Source organism: Halteromyces radiatus (assembly GCF_025201355.1).
Source record: "Halteromyces radiatus strain CBS 162.75 chromosome Unknown BX664scaffold_3, whole genome shotgun sequence".
NCBI classification, from domain to species: domain Eukaryota; kingdom Fungi; phylum Mucoromycota; class Mucoromycetes; order Mucorales; family Cunninghamellaceae; genus Halteromyces; species Halteromyces radiatus.
Window position 1 is genome coordinate 140,382 of NW_026251689.1, and position 15,911 is coordinate 156,292.

A 15,911-nucleotide genomic window follows, 5' to 3' on the forward strand; every position below is an offset into this window, starting at 1 on the left:
TTTGTGCAAATAAAAAAAGGATCATCATTGAAAACTTGTCATGTTACACCATCCGTTCCACGTGTCTGTTTTTCTTAACAGACTCCAAAAAAGGAAATCATAAAGTCTAAATAAAAAAGCACATATATCAAATAAAAAAAAGTAAAAAAAAAAAAAAAAAAAAAAAAAAGGAAAGATACATGTTTTATTGTTATATATATATATATAGAAGAGAAAAAGAATAAGAAGAAGTGATAACTAATAAAAACAAATCAACATCATAAGAAAATAAAAAATGTTGTCAATTAACGTAAACTAGTAGTACGGCGAATCCAATCAGACTTATCACTTTGGCCTTTGGGTAAGATCAAACTTCTTGAACCATCATTTTCAAAGATACGCCAAAACTTGAGATTTTCATCAGCAGCAGCAGTAGCCAGGACTTGACCATCAGGACTCAAAGCAGAATGGAGAATACGGGAATCATGACCAGGAATATCGATGAGTTTTTGTAGTTTTGGAAAACTCCAGACAGATAGCTGATTATTGGGATAACCATGTGTAGAGACGATTTCTTTATAATGTTTGGACCAATGAAGAGATGTCACTTGAGATTCAGTTTTGACACTATTGATACGTGCCGTGGTCTTTGTATTCCAAAAGTGAATTTTCTTATCCTCACGTCCTCCTCCAGTCGCCAATACATGATGATTCCAAGGACACCATGCCAACGCCTTGATTGCACCTCGATGAACATCTTTACAGAATTTTGGATTGGTGGAGCGTGCATCCCATACACATACAAAGTTGTCGTTACCACCACTTGCTAGGTTTGTACCATCAGGAGACCATTTCAATCCACATACTTCATCTTCATGTTTGAGCAATTCTGCTGTCTTGTGTTTTGCCACCCGTACATCATGATTCCAGATAGAACCATCTTTAGCACCTGAAGAGACAATGTATTTTTCCCATGAAAGTACTCCAACACGACATTGACGGCCTGTCATGGATCGTAGTTTGCTGTTAGCTTCCACATCCCAGATTTGAGTATCACCTGATCCTGTTCCAAGTGCAAGATAGCTACCATCTGCTGACCAGGATAAAGATGTAATAGTTTCATCACCATTGTAGTTGAGAGGTTGAATCGTTCCGTTATCTGCATTCCAAAGATAGATTGACCGATCTAGACCAATGGCTACCACATTCTGACAAGACCAATCCAATAAGTTGAGGTAATAATCATCCTTCATATAGGGCGCGTCCAAGATCTTTTCAGGGGCTGTGACAATACGGCGCATAGGAATGGTATTGCGCTGTTGAAGATGGTATGCTGGTGAAAATGATGAGGATGAATGTTGAATACGTCCACCAACGGTATAGAGTGATAATGGGTTGCGACGAATATCTTCAGATTTCTTGTATTCCGGTGGGTTAGGTACAAATGAGAGAATACGTTTATCGCGGGCATATCCAAGAGCATGAGCTACACTATTGTTGTAATCATCAGTGTCGTGATCCAAATCAGTCGATTCGTTTTTGTTGGCAAGATTGAATTGAGAAGACGACATGTCCATGCTTTGTCGATGGGGAATAAAGCGGTCGAACTAAATTTAAAATGAAGAATTAGTATAAACCTTTTTTTTTTTTTTTTTTTTTTTTTTTTTTTATTTCTATTTACTTACACTTTCCATTCTCTTGACTGTTTTAATTGGACGAGGAGCATTAAGCCAATCTTGACTAACAGCGTCTAAACCAGAATGTGCTGAGAGAGATCGTTTCAAGGTAGCGCGTGGATCTGAGGGTGGATATTGTTTTGATTGTTGTCGCTTGTGAGAGGATGAGTCGGATTTTTTCCTAGTTGGAGAACTGTGGTTGATAGTTGTTTTTGATGAAGTATTGCTAGTTGAAGGAGAAGTAAAACCTTTGGAAGATTTGGTTGGATTCTTTTGGAAGAGATAACTTAGCATACTTTGTTGTTGTCGTGGTTGTTCCTTTGTTGTTACATTTTTAGTGGATGCTACTTTTGTTGTTGTTGTTGTTGTTGTCGTTGATTCTTGTTGTTGTTGTTGATTGTTGGAAGTAACATTGAAAGTATCCGATAAAGGTCGACTTACTTTGGAAAGAAGTGATTTGGCCATAGAGACCGGACGCTTATCTTCCACTTTTGGTGTTTTCGAAGTTACCTCCATCAATGATGGACAAATTGAAGAATGGACGAGGTAAAAAAGAAAAACAAGAAAAGAGACAAAGTAAAAAAAAAAAAAAAAAAAAGAAAAGAAAGAGTTAGGAGAGAAAAAAAGAAAAAGAGTTAATTATTTTCTTCTTTTGCGCATATAATAATAAAAAATCTCAAAGTGAGCGGAAATCTAAAAGTGACCCATTTTTCCCTAGTGAAAAAAATTTTTGTCTTCATACGTTGTATCACCCATCTCATGACAAAAGAGGTACGCGTTTATCATATTTATATACATATTATTAATATATGATCTTATATATAATAAAATAGAATTCATTCATATTATAGTAAGATTATAGAAATTCATGATTAAAGAAAGAGAGGAAAGAAAGTTTTATTAGATGTTTTTATTCTTCTTCTATAAATGATGATTTATCACAATGCACGAAACTTCTTTTGTGATGATAATTCTGCAGCTTCAAAATCACAGCTGTAACCAGTTCACCTTTCAATGAAAGCCACACTTTCAACTATCACCGATCATACACCCATTCTCCGGTAACATCAGACTGATAATGCTTTATCATCATCATTGCATTTCAATCTTCAATTTTTTTTTTTTTAAAAAAAAGCTAGAGAGTATTTGATCAACTTCTGATGAGACAAAGAAGATTTCTGTGTGTGATGATTGAGTTTTACTATCCACATGGACAATGAAAGAGAAATATTCTTTTTTTTTTTCTTTGTCTACGACATATGATCTGAAGCGGTTTCTCAACATGTTAATAAGAAATCGAAATATATTGTGGATGAGATGATGATGATGATGAAATGAATAAAGAAAGGATGACGATAGTTAAATAATGGCAATTGAAAAAGGATGATGAATGAATGATCGACGTATTAAAGGATAGATGTTAATTAAAATTGACAAATGGTATCATTAAAATGGTCATCAATCATTTGATCATCATCCATTCGGTATATATGAAAATAAAGTCGAAATAAATGTACTTTTGTTACCACAAAGAAAAGAAAAAGGATGCATTGTTCGATTGAATAGATTAGACTTGATTTCCGACATAAGGTACAATGATCATCTAGCTTGTTTTCATTATGAAAAATGTTATATATAGTTTGAATAAAAAAGAAAGATTTTTTACATTATGTTAGATTTTAATTCTTTTTCAAGCATAATGAATTGTGACTTAAGCGGAGTTTGTCATATCCACTTCTTTTTTCCATTGGGGGACCTTTTTATTTTGTTGTTTTCTTTACTTCCTCTTTCCTTTTGTTTTGCTTTGTGTCAACCTTTTTTTTTTTTTCTTTACAATGGATAATTGGGATCCTATCATATATGACAAGGAACTGGAAAAAATTCTATCTTCAAAATCTGCTGTATCAGTATCTCGCATCACTATTTTAAAGAACTTGGCAATTGAACATCCACAAGTAAGAAATAAAAAAAATAATAGTTAGCAGTAAATATATCAATCTTTTTTTTTCTTTCTTTTTGTAGCACCACCAATATATTACGCAAGCCATTATCAATTTTATTGGAAAAGCACCGGGTGATTATCGCGTAGCTGGTCTTTATGTCATTGATGCCATCTCTGCCAAGGTACATAAGCTATTAAGGGACAAGCAATACAAAGATACCGATCATTTACAAAACTATATCAAGCGTTTTACAAATCTATTATGGAGTCAAGCTCTCTATGGCTGTTTTGCTGATTGTACAGAAAAAGACAAGGTATGATATAAAAAAAAAGAAGATGAGACCATGATATTGTGATATATTTCGTATATGTGCGTGTATGTATGTATGTACGTCCCTCTCTGTGTGTGTACTTGTATATATATATATATACATGTGTGTGTGTGTGTGTGTGTGTGTGTGTGTGTGTGTCTGTGTGTATGTCTGTGTGCGTATATATATATAAACGAATGGATGGAAATTGAAGGTTTTAGGAAATAGGTATATAATATTCACGGGATGAGTTGTGATGTATTGATCGGGTTGTTTTAGTTAGCTTCCATTTTTTTTTTTTTTTTTTTGAATACATTTATTAAAAACCATTTGACCAACAAATTTATATATCTATCTACTTGATTGTAGGTGAAGGTAACAAAAACACTTGATATCTGGGGGAACAAGGGAATATATCCAATGGACTTGATTGAAGATTTGAAGGATACTGTATTTGGATATGAAGGTGATACAAAAGAACTGGAGAACTTTGAATTTTTTTTTTTTTTTTTTCAACTGAACCCACATTTTTTTTTTCTCTTTCTTTCTTTCAGGGTCTCACTCAACAACACCTCCTCATCCTCCTCCTGCTATTGATACTGCTTCTTTACTTGCTTCCTTATCTTCTTTGAATGCTGGAACTTCTGGTTCTTTAAACCTTAGTACATTATTATCTGGTGGTCAAGCAGCAACAACTCAGGATCTTCCTTCTAACCAAGTATTGACCAACAATAACAACAACAATACTAACACTCGCAACAATACCAGCATCAATACTGATATCTATTCCAAACCTGACAATGAACTTAGTACAAATCCACCATCAACTGATGCTTTTGCCAAAATTTTGGGGGACCTCGTATCGAGTAGGAATTACCAAGGATCGTTATCACCGGATTCACGAATACAACAAACATCTATCATGTCCTCATCTCTTTCTTTTCCACAACAACAACAACAACAACAACAACAGCAGCAGCAGCAGCAACAACAACAATACCAATACCAAGGATTATCAATATTTAATGCTTCATCACAACGACAACCTCCTCCTTCTTGGCCACCTGGAAGTTTTGTAGATCAAAATCCCTTGATTCACAGGCCTCCACCTCCAGCAGTATCATCATTCCCAGCAACTGGATCTTCACCAATGATATTCAAACCTCCATTACCACCATATCCATCTACCGTGTACCCACCTCATCGAACACCTTCTTCTCCTTTTCCTCCTCCTCCTTCTCAAGGGATCTATCCTATACATGACCCTACATTGCCAGCTGGAACCATTCGAGGTAAACTTTTATATACAACTATGGGGATGAGAGACGATGACTTCTTTAGATTTACTAATAATCTTCATCTTTTCTTTAGTTTTGACAAGATCGTTATTTGTTGGACCATTACCAATAGATATAGAACAACAAGATGTAGAAAATATTTTCTCCAAATATGGAAAAGTGGTCAGCGTTGTTGTAAGCGATTATAATGATGAATAATATAAAAGCTAACGTTTTACTCTATTTGTGATAATCATATATATATATAGTTCAGGAAAAAGAAACCACTCAATGCATTTCTTAAATTCTCAACACACCAAGCAACACGAGCTGCCAAATATGGATCTACTCATCTCAAGATCAATGACACTGAAGTACATGTAAGAACAAAACTAGGGATGGCATGATGATGATTTAATTTTTTTTTTTCTTTTTTTTTTTTAGGTGGATTGGGCTTATGGATTTGGACCAAAACGATTATTCAATTATGAAAATGGAGAATCGATCATTCCATTAGATGATTTGACAGAAGATGAAAAACAAGGATTGACAACTACTACACTTGGAGGATTCCATGGTGCACCTGTCATGGATCGAATGGCGATTGAAGAACCAGCCATTGATTATAAACCGGAATGGCAAAAGGATACCCATTATCGACATCGACGACCTGGTGCTGTTGGTGGTGGTAGTAAGCGGACGCACTCTGGACATGAAACACCAAGAAAGAAAAGTAGATTTGACAGTGATTGGTCCCGATGATGACATCCTTCTATTATTCCTTCTTTATAGATGATATACTCTTTCATTTTTTTTATATGGATCATCCCTGTATTACCTTTTCTGCTTCATTTGTATTTAGATATTCATTTAACATCCTTTTTTTTTTCAATTTATTTTTCTTGTTACCTTTTTTTTTTTTTTGTAAATTAACTCTTCTCAATAAAGCTAATTTGTCCAAAATAAAAAAAAAATATGTGTGTGTAGATGGTTTATCCGATGACAAAAGCCAAATGATGGGTAACGCATGATCTATTTTACCCTCCTTCTAGATTGAAAATGGAAACTTTTACCCAATACAGAGATGCTTTGTTCCACGCATTTCTTTTTTTTTTTTTTTTTTTTTTTCAAATCGTCAAATCATCTAATGGAATCATCATACTACTTATCTTTCTTTTTTTTTTTAATGTAGTTATGTACAACAAAGGGTCTACCTTTTTTTTTTATTGTTCTAAAAAATATATATATACAAAGAAAATAAAATAGGAAATCCATAAAATAGATATCTGTACAAAAAAAAAAAAAAAGATGACTAGTAATAAGAAATAAACTATACTAAACAGATATACATTGAGTACAAGATGTGGAAGCAGTATAAGGAGGTAAAGTGGATGGATGATAAGTAGGTAAAGCATTTTCATATTCTATAGTTTGTAAAAATTTCGGAGGCGGGACTGTTTGCAATGAATGAGTGTTGTTGTTGTTGTTGTTGTCAATAGAGGATGAATTATTTTCTTGTTGAGATACGATGGATGGTGTAGATGAAGGGATTCTTGTTAATGTATTTGCGGAAGAACGCGTGTCACCAAAGATGCCAGAATAGTCAGTATAGTTGGAAAGATCATCAGGAATGCGAATGCCGTGACCAAGAGTACCAATCACCAAAGGAATTCGAATTTCATCTTCACCTATCGAGGTCCAAAGTGATCGTTGTCGTTTCTTGCCCGAGACATGAAGCACAAGTTCATATTGTACAGTGATGACACGACCGTAATGATAACTAGGTGGTAGATTACTGGGGATCTTCATGGAGAGACGAGTACAAGTTTGAATACATGATTGTACTAAAGAAGGTGATGAGGATGAAATCGAGGTACGTCGATAGGATGATTGTTGTTGTTGATCCAAAAGAAGAAGCGAGATCGGAGGAGAATGAATCACAATAGGTGTTGATCGAGTTACTGTCGTTTCAGAAGGTGGAACACGTTCATCCTCCAATTGACAAGGAAGTGTGACGATTTGTACCAGTTCCATAATAACTTGCATACCAACCAAGGAAGATTTAATACAAGACGCCAGCGCCGAAGGTGATAAGGTTACTTGAAATTGGAAGGTATCACCCGCAACATAATCCGTATTGGGCATTTGTACCACAAGCCATTTAGAATGACGGACCATTGGAATCTTGAGAGCGCGAGTAGGAATCCAAGGACGATAATGAACAGATTGATGTGTTGTCAATAAAGGTTGTAACGAAGAAGAAGAAGAAGGTTGGTGATCGAGAATGGCAGTCAGCTTGAATCGACATTTATATCGTAATCTTGCATAGTCCATAGACGGTGGATGTTGTACTAATGGCATTTGAATGGTGAAAATATATTGGTTACTTGGGAATGGACTGTCAGTCGATTTTTCCCAGAGAATACGTTGAGAACCAAACAATTGATGGTGTCTTCCTCTAATCACGGATGCCATAGTAGAATGTAACTGAACTGACTCGGCAGCATGAAAAATAATACGAAGACGTTGAGCATTATGTTGTTGTTGTTGTTGTGGAAGTGATAAACGGACAATACCTATAAAATAAAGGAAGAGAATAAATAAAACCATGAATATAAAAATAATTTTTCATTGTACCTTGAAATACCGACCCTGGACAATAAACAGGTTCTCCATTAAGAGACAGTCCAAATTCAGGTAAAAGTTCAATAGATAAATTTCCTTTTTGCTTTTTTTTAATCATATAAATAAAAAGGTATTAATTTTTTTTAAAAAAAAAGAAGAGAAAAGGAAAGAAAAAAAAAAAAAAAGAAATGACGTTTTTAAATACACCTTTTTTTTTCCATGAAAAAAACACACATCTCCGCTAAACCAAACTAAGTGTAGGCCTTACTCATCCATTCCCGATGTTGATTGGCCTAGATTTTCTTGCTCCCCCAACAATGAGTCTCCCCCGCATGATCGGCCATTTTTTTTCCTTTATTCATCCAACTTCTACATCAACATTTATTGGTCATATTCAATCCCAATTCGTTTCGATATCTTTAAAAAAGAAGAATCTCGGATTACTATTTTGTGGCGTATGATTTTTGATAGATTGAGATGTCCGCAGTATTCATTTTTGAAAGAATCATTCTTGATCATCATTTGTATCACTTTTTTTTTATATTTTATTCCATCAAACAAAACAATAAAAAGGAATATCTAATCTAAATCTATTGAATTTTTTGATTATCAACTAATGTAAAAGTTCCCCAGTCAATTCCATTGGTACATCCAATTGATAATAAGTCACTTTATATCGTAAACGTAGAGACTGATTCAGTTTGTTGGTAATTGTGATGTTTTGATATACACTATTGGTCGATTTTGGTGGTATGGTTTGACTTGATTGAGGTTCTAGTTTCAATTGCATAGTCTATAAATAAAAATATATAAAAGAAATTCGTATCACCTGTGAGTTCCGAATCCAGATTTCTTTCATTCAGGCTTCGTTAATTTTCCTTTCTTTTTACCTTTGGTGCTGCTAAATGTAATGTCATGTTTTCCATTGCTGCTGTTGATTTGTTGGAAAACAGGGCTTTGACTTTCCATATCGGGTCACCTTTGGTAACTTGTAAAATCACCGACAATCCGTTTTTATCGAGCAACGCCACTATTTCATATGAATGTAAGACAAAATCAGTATGTCAAAATTTGTCATCTTCCTTTTTTTTATTTACCTTCTTCTTGTTCTTGTACTTTTGTCTGTGATGATACTGTTGGTGATTGTGTCACTGTTGTGTTTGATATAATATCCATAGGTGGAGTTGATGGAGAAGAGTTATTGGATGATAGTGTGGGCTTGAATGGTTGAGATAACATTGATTCAGGTCCAAGTTGTAAAGTAGACGTCGTATTAAGTTGTTCCCCAAATAAATCTGAAAGTTGATCCATCACATTTGTTTGCTGAGCTGGTGATCCATCAACTGGTGGTGTAGAAATATCGTTATCATTATCCAAATCAATTAGACTAATACTTTGATTTTCAACTGGTTGAGGGGTTCCATGACCACTGGTATTGACTTCATAATGAGTGTTGTAAAGACCTTTTTGAATATCTTGGTATTTTGCAATGACATTGTTAACAATATCATTGATACGTAGCAAATCCTCTATATAATAACCAATTAGTAAAAAAAAATAAAACAAAAGTTATCCAGATCATTACCTATTTTATCTTCATCTTCTTCTTCTTTGACCATTTTTGAGATTTTCGGTAAAGCACTGGCACAAGCACTTTGTAATTCCTATTCCAATAATAATAAATATTATGTATAAATGATTTTATATTCCATTCTTTTACCTTCATCATGTCATTAGCATCGACAATTTCACCTTCTTTCACATTCTCCAACATTTCATATAACAAAGTCGCCTTATTTTCGATCTTGTGTAATTCTTCCGCAAACATATCATTGTAATTGGTTTGTCTTCGTTGATCCTGATAAAATACCAAAATAAAAGATATTAACATTAAATCATCTTTTTTTTTTTTTTTAAAAAAAAAATACTTACATAACCTGACATAATCTTCATCAATCTATTGGCTTCCACCAAGTCTTGAGGTCGTCCCCGCCGAATCAATTCTTGTAGTTTCTATCAAAATAATAATAATTATCAATTTAATTCTTCCTCTTAGTATATCATATTTATTTGCTACTTACAGCAGATTGTGCAATACGATCTTCTTCTTCCAATTCATCAGCTGATCGTAATGTCTATCAAAATAAAAATAAAAAATAAAATAAAAAAATATAGGATGTGAGTTAAAGGTATCATTCATCTCAACCTACTATCACATACTTCTGGTGGAGCTAATGCCGAAAGAGATGCTTCACGGATTTCAGGGAAACGATAACCTTTGTAGCGCAACAATCGATACATATCCTTGATATGGATGAGGTCATTCTTGTAACGAGACAGTTCAGCCAATCCCACTTTCCATTCCTTGATTAGATATAATATACGACTCATCACCGGATTAGCCCCAGTTGGTTGTTGAGGAACATAGTCAAAGTGATTCCATGATGCATCAGAGGATCCATGTAATCTTGGTACAGAAGGAGAATAATTCGCTGGAGGACGTTCAGGAAACTTTCGTACAAGAGCATTCAAGAATTCTTTGGTGGCAATTTGAAGATGAAAAGGATATCCACAGTTCTTTACACAATGGTCAAGTAACTAAAAAAAAAAAAAAAAAAAAAAAAAAAGAAAGAAGGAGATGAGAAAAGCGGGGGTTTCGCCACGTGTAAAGAAAAAGTTGTCTTTTTTTTTTCTTGCATACCGTCAAGGCAAGCATAGCTTGATTGATTCTTTTACTGTTGACAAGGCGTACAATAGTCATAGCTGCTAATCGAGGTCTAATAAAAAGATAAAGTCATTAGATACAATATATATATTATTTGAAGAGACTTACAAACCACCACCTTTGATATTGATCCTTTCGCATATTTCGAGATTAAGTGCAACATCGGCTTCATATCGAGCAGGACTACAAGCAGTTTCTAAAAAGAAGAAAAAAAGACAAGATATTTTAGTTAAGAATATACTTACTTTCTTTATAATGTTGAATAAATAATATTACCAATAAGATCAGGTAGTGGTAAGGTCATTTCCAAAGAAAAAAAAAAAAAAAAACTGGGGAAAATAAAAAAAGGTCAAAAATGCTGAAAACAAAAGAAAAAAAAAAATAAAATAAAAAAAACGGACATACTATTTTTTCGGGGTCAGATTTTTGTTGTATTGATGATTGTATTGGCTTTTTTTTTTCCTCTTCTTTTTTTTTTTTAGTTTTTTTTTCTTATGCAATCTTTGAACGATCATTACGATTCTATAGATATTCATGTACGTTGGTCTGATAGACAAGACCTTATTTTAAACATATCACCTATTGAAACTATTCAAACTGTCAAAGATAAGGTAAAAATTCTGTTTTATTCAAAAGAGTTATTAACTTATGTTCTAATAATTAGATTAAAAGTTCATCAACTCGTACTGAAAATAAATATCTTCGACTGATTCACAATGGCCGTGTTTTGGAGGATAATAAGACTCTTTTAGATTACAATATTGGCAAGTTGCCATTACGGAACTCTAAACAAAAAATTGCACCACCTTCACCTGTTTTTATTCATTGCTCTGTATCTGACTACAAACCTGAAAAAAAGACTATCAATGTAAGTATATAAAATAAATAAATTTGGGATCAATATTTTCTAAAGAAAAGAATTTTTTTTTCTTTAATTCTATAGAATCAACCACAAATGACTGCATCTATTGGATTTGATCGATTACGAGAAGCTGGTTTCTCAGAAGAAGACATTCGAAATATTCGTACTCAGTTTCATAGGATGAATGGTTTGTCCCAAGTTGGCGATGGTAAAAAAAAAAAAAAAAAAAAAAAAAAAAAAAAAAAAAAAAGGATAACTAGATAATAGTGAATTCTCATTTCTCTCTCTCTTTTTCTGATATATAAATATTAGAAACATCGGATCAAGCAAGGAACCTGGAAGAACAATGGATGGACAATACTGGTGAAACTTTACCTGATGGAAGTAAGGAGAGGGATTGAAAACCTTAATTGCAAAACACTCAATTTTTTTGTTTTTATATATTTTTAGCCGTTCAGGGGACATACAAGGAAATGATGTGGGGATTGATGTTAGGCTTCTTTTTAGGCATCATCTGTTTATTTTGGTTCCGTGAATCTGTTTTTACTCGAAGACATCAGATGGGTAATATATCATTATTATTATCAAAAAAAAAAAATAGGTTAAACTCATTCTTTTATCTAATTTATTAGGTATAGTGGCTGGTATACTGATAAATATCTCCTTTGGTTTATTACATGTTTATTATTGAACAAGACCAATGACAAATATATATTACCCCCCTTTTGATTGTTTATGCTTTTTCTTTTTTTCGTGATACCATTTTATTTTTATCTTACCATCATCATTGTCATCATTTTTTTTTCTACATCAGCATAGTTTGTTATGTCATCTTTCCAATGGAAGAAATAAAAAAAAAACCACCTACTTTTTGATTTGTACTTTACACTGGATAAACCACATGCTGGATGCGGTCTTTGAATGTGGATACATACTTTTTTTTTTCCTTTCAATCTGGAAATGGGGGTTACCTTGTCTCCCTCTCTCTCTCTTTTTATATATATATACATATGTATTGATGATTCTTATTTGTATCATTAGCGGATGTCTTCTTATTTTATCATGTCTATGCCTTCTTGCCAAAACTGTACCTGATTTACGGTCTTCTGTACTAGCTTATGGCAAGTTGAATGAAACAGCCGATCAACCTCGCTCCAACTGGGCCATGGAATTGCAATCCTTGACGGTTCCCAAGACCTGGTTTACTCATTTTTACGCTGTTGGGTTTATATTCAGTCTATACTGTTGGTACGAGCTTGTTTTTTTATCGCCATTAAATACTACTAATGATCTTGGTCCTTTATTGCTATTATTGAAATACTGGGATGCTCCTGCAGGTGGTGATCGCGTGCCTTGGTCTGTGTGCAAACTTGGTCTTTTATTGATGACTTGTCATTTAGCACGTCGGCTATATGAATCTCAAGTGATTGAACGTCCTTCTTCTCTTGCTCGGATGCATATCTCTCACTATCTAGTCGGTTTGGGTTTTTATGGAGCTATGGTGTTTGGTACTTGGTTGGAAGGTGTAGCCACATTACCGATATGGCAAGGTAATAGAAAAAAATAAAGCAAAGAAAACAATGAATGTTGTTTTTATTGGAACTGACAAGATAAAGATTAGGGCACGTATACTCACATTTATTTTTTTTCTTATTTATTTATTTATTTATTTATTTCTTGAAAAGATCATCCGAATGTTTCTTCTAATGATATCTCATTCTATAGTATGATGATAGGGGTATGTCTCTTTTTGTATGCATCCAAACATCAATATCAATGTCATGTTATACTCGCATCATTACGAACAACTGAAAGTAACAACATAAGGAAGAAGGATAAAGATAATCGTCGTTATCGTATACCTCATGGTGATTGGTTTGAAATCTGGGTAGCTCCTCATTATATATGCGATATTCTCATCTATCTTTCTCTGTGTATCATTTATCAAGGTCGAAGTATCATCCTACTCTGTGGATTCTTATGGACTTTATTGAATCTTTCTGTTACTGCCTCTGAAACCAAATCTTGGTATGTTACCACCTTTCCTGATTTTCCTCGTCAACGTTGGATCTTGGTACCTGGTTTATTTTAATCATGCTCATACAGATATACACATATTCCATTTTCCCATTGCCCTTCATAGAATAGATACAATACAACTTTTTTATACCATCATTCATAAAATAAAATATAATAAATAAAAAAAAAAAAGGTCAACGTGAAAAGAAGTTTATTATTTTGTATAGATCTATTGCAAAAAAAAAAAAAAAAAAGATAATGGATAGAATAAGAAAAATAAATGTACAAAGTGAAGAAAAAGGATGTAAAAGATATCATAATGAATATAAATAAAAATGATAAAAAAAATATGACAAAAGGAGAAATGATGACAAAAAGTGATATAGTAATAATTTCAAGTGATTCGTTTGTTGATGAATAAGTGTAGGATAAATCGTTCGTTTCGTTCTTGTTTACTTGGCCTTGGTGAATCGATAACTGAAGCGTTTACGAGTAAAAGCAAATTCACCCAATTTATGACCAATCATTTCTTCTGTGACATGTACCGGTAAATAATCCTTTCCATTATGAACGAGGAATTTGAGACCGACAAAGGATGGAAGAATAGTACAACTACGAGCTGTTCACAAAAAAAAATTATTAGTTTTCTTTGGACGGTGGTCTAACTTTCATCATACCTTGTGTAGCAATGGGAGTACCGTTTTGAATAGCTTGTCGAAGACCAGGAAAAGCTACAAAAAAAGGTCCTTTCCAAGCAGAACGAGGCATTGTTTCAATAGAATAAAAAAAAAAAAAAAAGGAAAGGGAAAGCCACTGTTTGACCATTTTCAAAACAAAAAAAAAAGGAAACCTCATTTTAAAGTCCGTCGAGGCACCCCCCGGACTGTTGAAAATGTCAAAAAGTAAAAAAATAAGGATAAAGCGCGATCATTCTTTTTTTTTTTTTTTACTCTTTACATTTTAATCACCATGGCCTCCAAGAATCTTCCTAAAGTCTTTTTTGATATTGCTATCAATAACAATCCCGCAGGTAGATTAACTTTCAAGGTAAAAAAGAATATATGGTAAACCAATATGTTGCTAACTATTTAACTATCTTTGATCTGTCAATTAAAAAAAAAAAAGCTCTTTTCTGACACTGTACCCAAGACTGCTGAAAACTTCCGTGCACTTTGTACCGGTGAAAAAGGAATGGGTCAATCTGGAAAGCCTCTCCATTATAAGGGTAGTAAATTGTAAAGTGTGATTAAAATGAAAAACATGGTTCAACTTAACCTTTTTTTTTTTGTTTTGTTTTATTTTCTGACATATAGCCACCGTATTATTCCTGGTTTCATGGCTCAAGGTGGTGATTTCACTTTGGGTGATGGTCGTGGTGGTGAATCCATCTATGGTCGCACTTTTAATGAGTAAGGAGATGTGTGATAATGATTTATGTGTTGATATATATTCAATTTTTTTTTTTTTGTTAGTGAAAACTTCACTTTGAAACATACTTCCAAAGGTCTTTTGTCTATGGCCAATGCTGGTCCTAACACTAACGGATCTCAATTCTTCATTACTTTTGACGAAACTCCTTGGTTGAATGGTGCTCATACTGTGTTTGGTGAGGTTACTGACGGTAAGGAACTTTTGAACAAGTTGGAAGGTCTTGGTAGTCAAAGTGGCCGTGTTGTTGATGAAGTCAAGATTGTCGATTGTGGTGAAATCAAACAATAGATTAGATTATGTTATAATATAAGATGATATATGACAATAAAATGACCATTTTTTTTTTTTATCTTCAAGGTGTGTATGTATCTATGTATTTTTTTTTTTTTTTTTTTTGGATGAATTTGTATTTAGTATCAATGACGACAGATTTATATCCTCATGATTCAATAAGGATGCTGGTGTGTGAAAAGGAACAATGATAGCAAATGATTATTCGATGTGAATTGAGATTCTGTCCATGTTTCTTTATATTGAATAGCATTGACCATAAAAGGTGTTTCCAAAAAGTTGCACATCTTGTAACACGACGTAATCAAGAATGTTTGAAGAATACGCGTCGAGTTTTTTTTTTTTTTTTTTTTTTTTTTTTCACCTGATCATAAAGTCTATATTGGTAGATTCATCAACATCATGCTTATTTTAGAATGGTCACCGTAAGTTTTGCCTTCTTCATTGTAACGTTATCCATATAGAATTAAATTTAGCTCTATATGCTTTTTTATTGTTTCATGTAACTTATTGAAATTACAATCATCCATTTATATATTGTCTAAGTAATTCTTTATTGAGTCAATCAAAAGCTGAATATGTATAAAATAATAACAAGAAGAAGTAGATACTAAAAGTAACTAAATACGAGGTATGTGCATATAGATATATATATAGGGTAAGTATGAAAGGATTGATAAAAAAAAATAAAGTGTCTGTGTGTCCATGTATGTGTGAAAGGGAAAGAAAGAAGGACATATGTACAAAAAAAAAAAAAAAAAAAAAAAAAAAAG

At 33.3% G+C, this 15,911-nt stretch overlaps 9 protein-coding genes across 9 annotated transcripts; 4 read left to right on the plus strand and 5 right to left on the minus strand.

The window, feature by feature from the left end:
- Positions 1-284: 284 nt before the first annotated feature.
- Positions 285-1,949, minus strand: BX664DRAFT_364489 (WD40-repeat-containing domain protein; the record flags this gene model as incomplete). Its single annotated transcript, XM_051548423.1, has 2 exons — positions 285-1,586; positions 1,665-1,949. 2 exons carry the CDS (start codon positions 1,947-1,949, stop codon positions 285-287), a joined length of 1,587 nt encoding a protein of 528 aa, XP_051400957.1.
- A 1,514-nt stretch (positions 1,950-3,463) lies between these two features.
- On the plus strand, positions 3,464-6,094 carry BX664DRAFT_327447 (uncharacterized protein). The gene is made up of 7 exons (XM_051544410.1): positions 3,464-3,610; positions 3,678-3,911; positions 4,278-4,374; positions 4,463-5,200; positions 5,280-5,380; positions 5,455-5,565; positions 5,630-6,094. The coding sequence occupies exons 1-7, from the start codon at positions 3,491-3,493 to the stop codon at positions 5,945-5,947; spliced, it is 1,719 nt and encodes a 572-aa protein (XP_051400958.1). The 5' UTR covers positions 3,464-3,490; the 3' UTR covers positions 5,948-6,094.
- Positions 6,095-6,476: 382 nt separating this feature from the next.
- Positions 6,477-7,962, minus strand: BX664DRAFT_327449 (uncharacterized protein). The gene is made up of 2 exons (XM_051544411.1): positions 7,823-7,962; positions 6,477-7,761 (listed from the first exon to the last, which is right to left on the minus strand). The coding sequence occupies exons 1-2, from the start codon at positions 7,926-7,928 to the stop codon at positions 6,521-6,523; spliced, it is 1,347 nt and encodes a 448-aa protein (XP_051400959.1). The 5' UTR covers positions 7,929-7,962; the 3' UTR covers positions 6,477-6,520.
- Positions 7,963-8,330: 368 nt separating this feature from the next.
- BX664DRAFT_327451 (uncharacterized protein) lies at positions 8,331-10,859 on the minus strand. The gene is made up of 11 exons (XM_051544412.1): positions 10,812-10,859; positions 10,644-10,731; positions 10,512-10,587; positions 10,031-10,408; positions 9,892-9,945; positions 9,743-9,823; positions 9,531-9,668; positions 9,396-9,474; positions 8,908-9,339; positions 8,701-8,840; positions 8,331-8,603 (listed from the first exon to the last, which is right to left on the minus strand). Exons 1-11 carry the CDS (start codon positions 10,837-10,839, stop codon positions 8,424-8,426), a joined length of 1,674 nt encoding a protein of 557 aa, XP_051400960.1. The 5' UTR covers positions 10,840-10,859; the 3' UTR covers positions 8,331-8,423.
- Positions 10,860-11,029: 170 nt separating this feature from the next.
- Positions 11,030-11,798, plus strand: BX664DRAFT_261085 (uncharacterized protein; the record flags this gene model as incomplete). The annotated part of the gene is made up of 4 exons (XM_051540662.1): positions 11,030-11,146; positions 11,200-11,403; positions 11,479-11,605; positions 11,710-11,798. 4 exons carry the CDS (start codon positions 11,030-11,032, stop codon positions 11,796-11,798), a joined length of 537 nt encoding a protein of 178 aa, XP_051400961.1.
- A 549-nt stretch (positions 11,799-12,347) lies between these two features.
- Positions 12,348-13,609, plus strand: BX664DRAFT_327454 (3-oxo-5-alpha-steroid 4-dehydrogenase-domain-containing protein). Its single transcript, XM_051544413.1, has 2 exons — positions 12,348-12,947; positions 13,083-13,609. Exons 1-2 carry the CDS (start codon positions 12,416-12,418, stop codon positions 13,487-13,489), a joined length of 939 nt encoding a protein of 312 aa, XP_051400962.1. The 5' UTR covers positions 12,348-12,415; the 3' UTR covers positions 13,490-13,609.
- Positions 13,610-13,643: 34 nt separating this feature from the next.
- On the minus strand, positions 13,644-14,208 carry BX664DRAFT_327455 (uncharacterized protein). The gene is made up of 2 exons (XM_051544414.1): positions 14,094-14,208; positions 13,644-14,035 (listed from the first exon to the last, which is right to left on the minus strand). Exons 1-2 carry the CDS (start codon positions 14,182-14,184, stop codon positions 13,869-13,871), a joined length of 258 nt encoding a protein of 85 aa, XP_051400963.1. The 5' UTR covers positions 14,185-14,208; the 3' UTR covers positions 13,644-13,868.
- Positions 14,209-14,412: 204 nt separating this feature from the next.
- On the plus strand, positions 14,413-15,203 carry BX664DRAFT_327457 (cyclophilin-type peptidyl-prolyl cis-trans isomerase). The gene is made up of 4 exons (XM_051544415.1): positions 14,413-14,463; positions 14,542-14,651; positions 14,730-14,825; positions 14,889-15,203. Exons 2-4 carry the CDS (start codon positions 14,608-14,610, stop codon positions 15,133-15,135), a joined length of 387 nt encoding a protein of 128 aa, XP_051400964.1. The 5' UTR covers positions 14,413-14,463; positions 14,542-14,607; the 3' UTR covers positions 15,136-15,203.
- A 287-nt stretch (positions 15,204-15,490) lies between these two features.
- Positions 15,491-15,892, minus strand: BX664DRAFT_327458 (uncharacterized protein; the record flags this gene model as incomplete). Its single annotated transcript, XM_051544416.1, has 1 exon — positions 15,491-15,892. A coding segment is annotated over exon 1 (173 nt), but the record flags the coding sequence as incomplete, so codon positions are not given.
- Between the last annotated feature and the right edge of the window lie 19 nt (positions 15,893-15,911).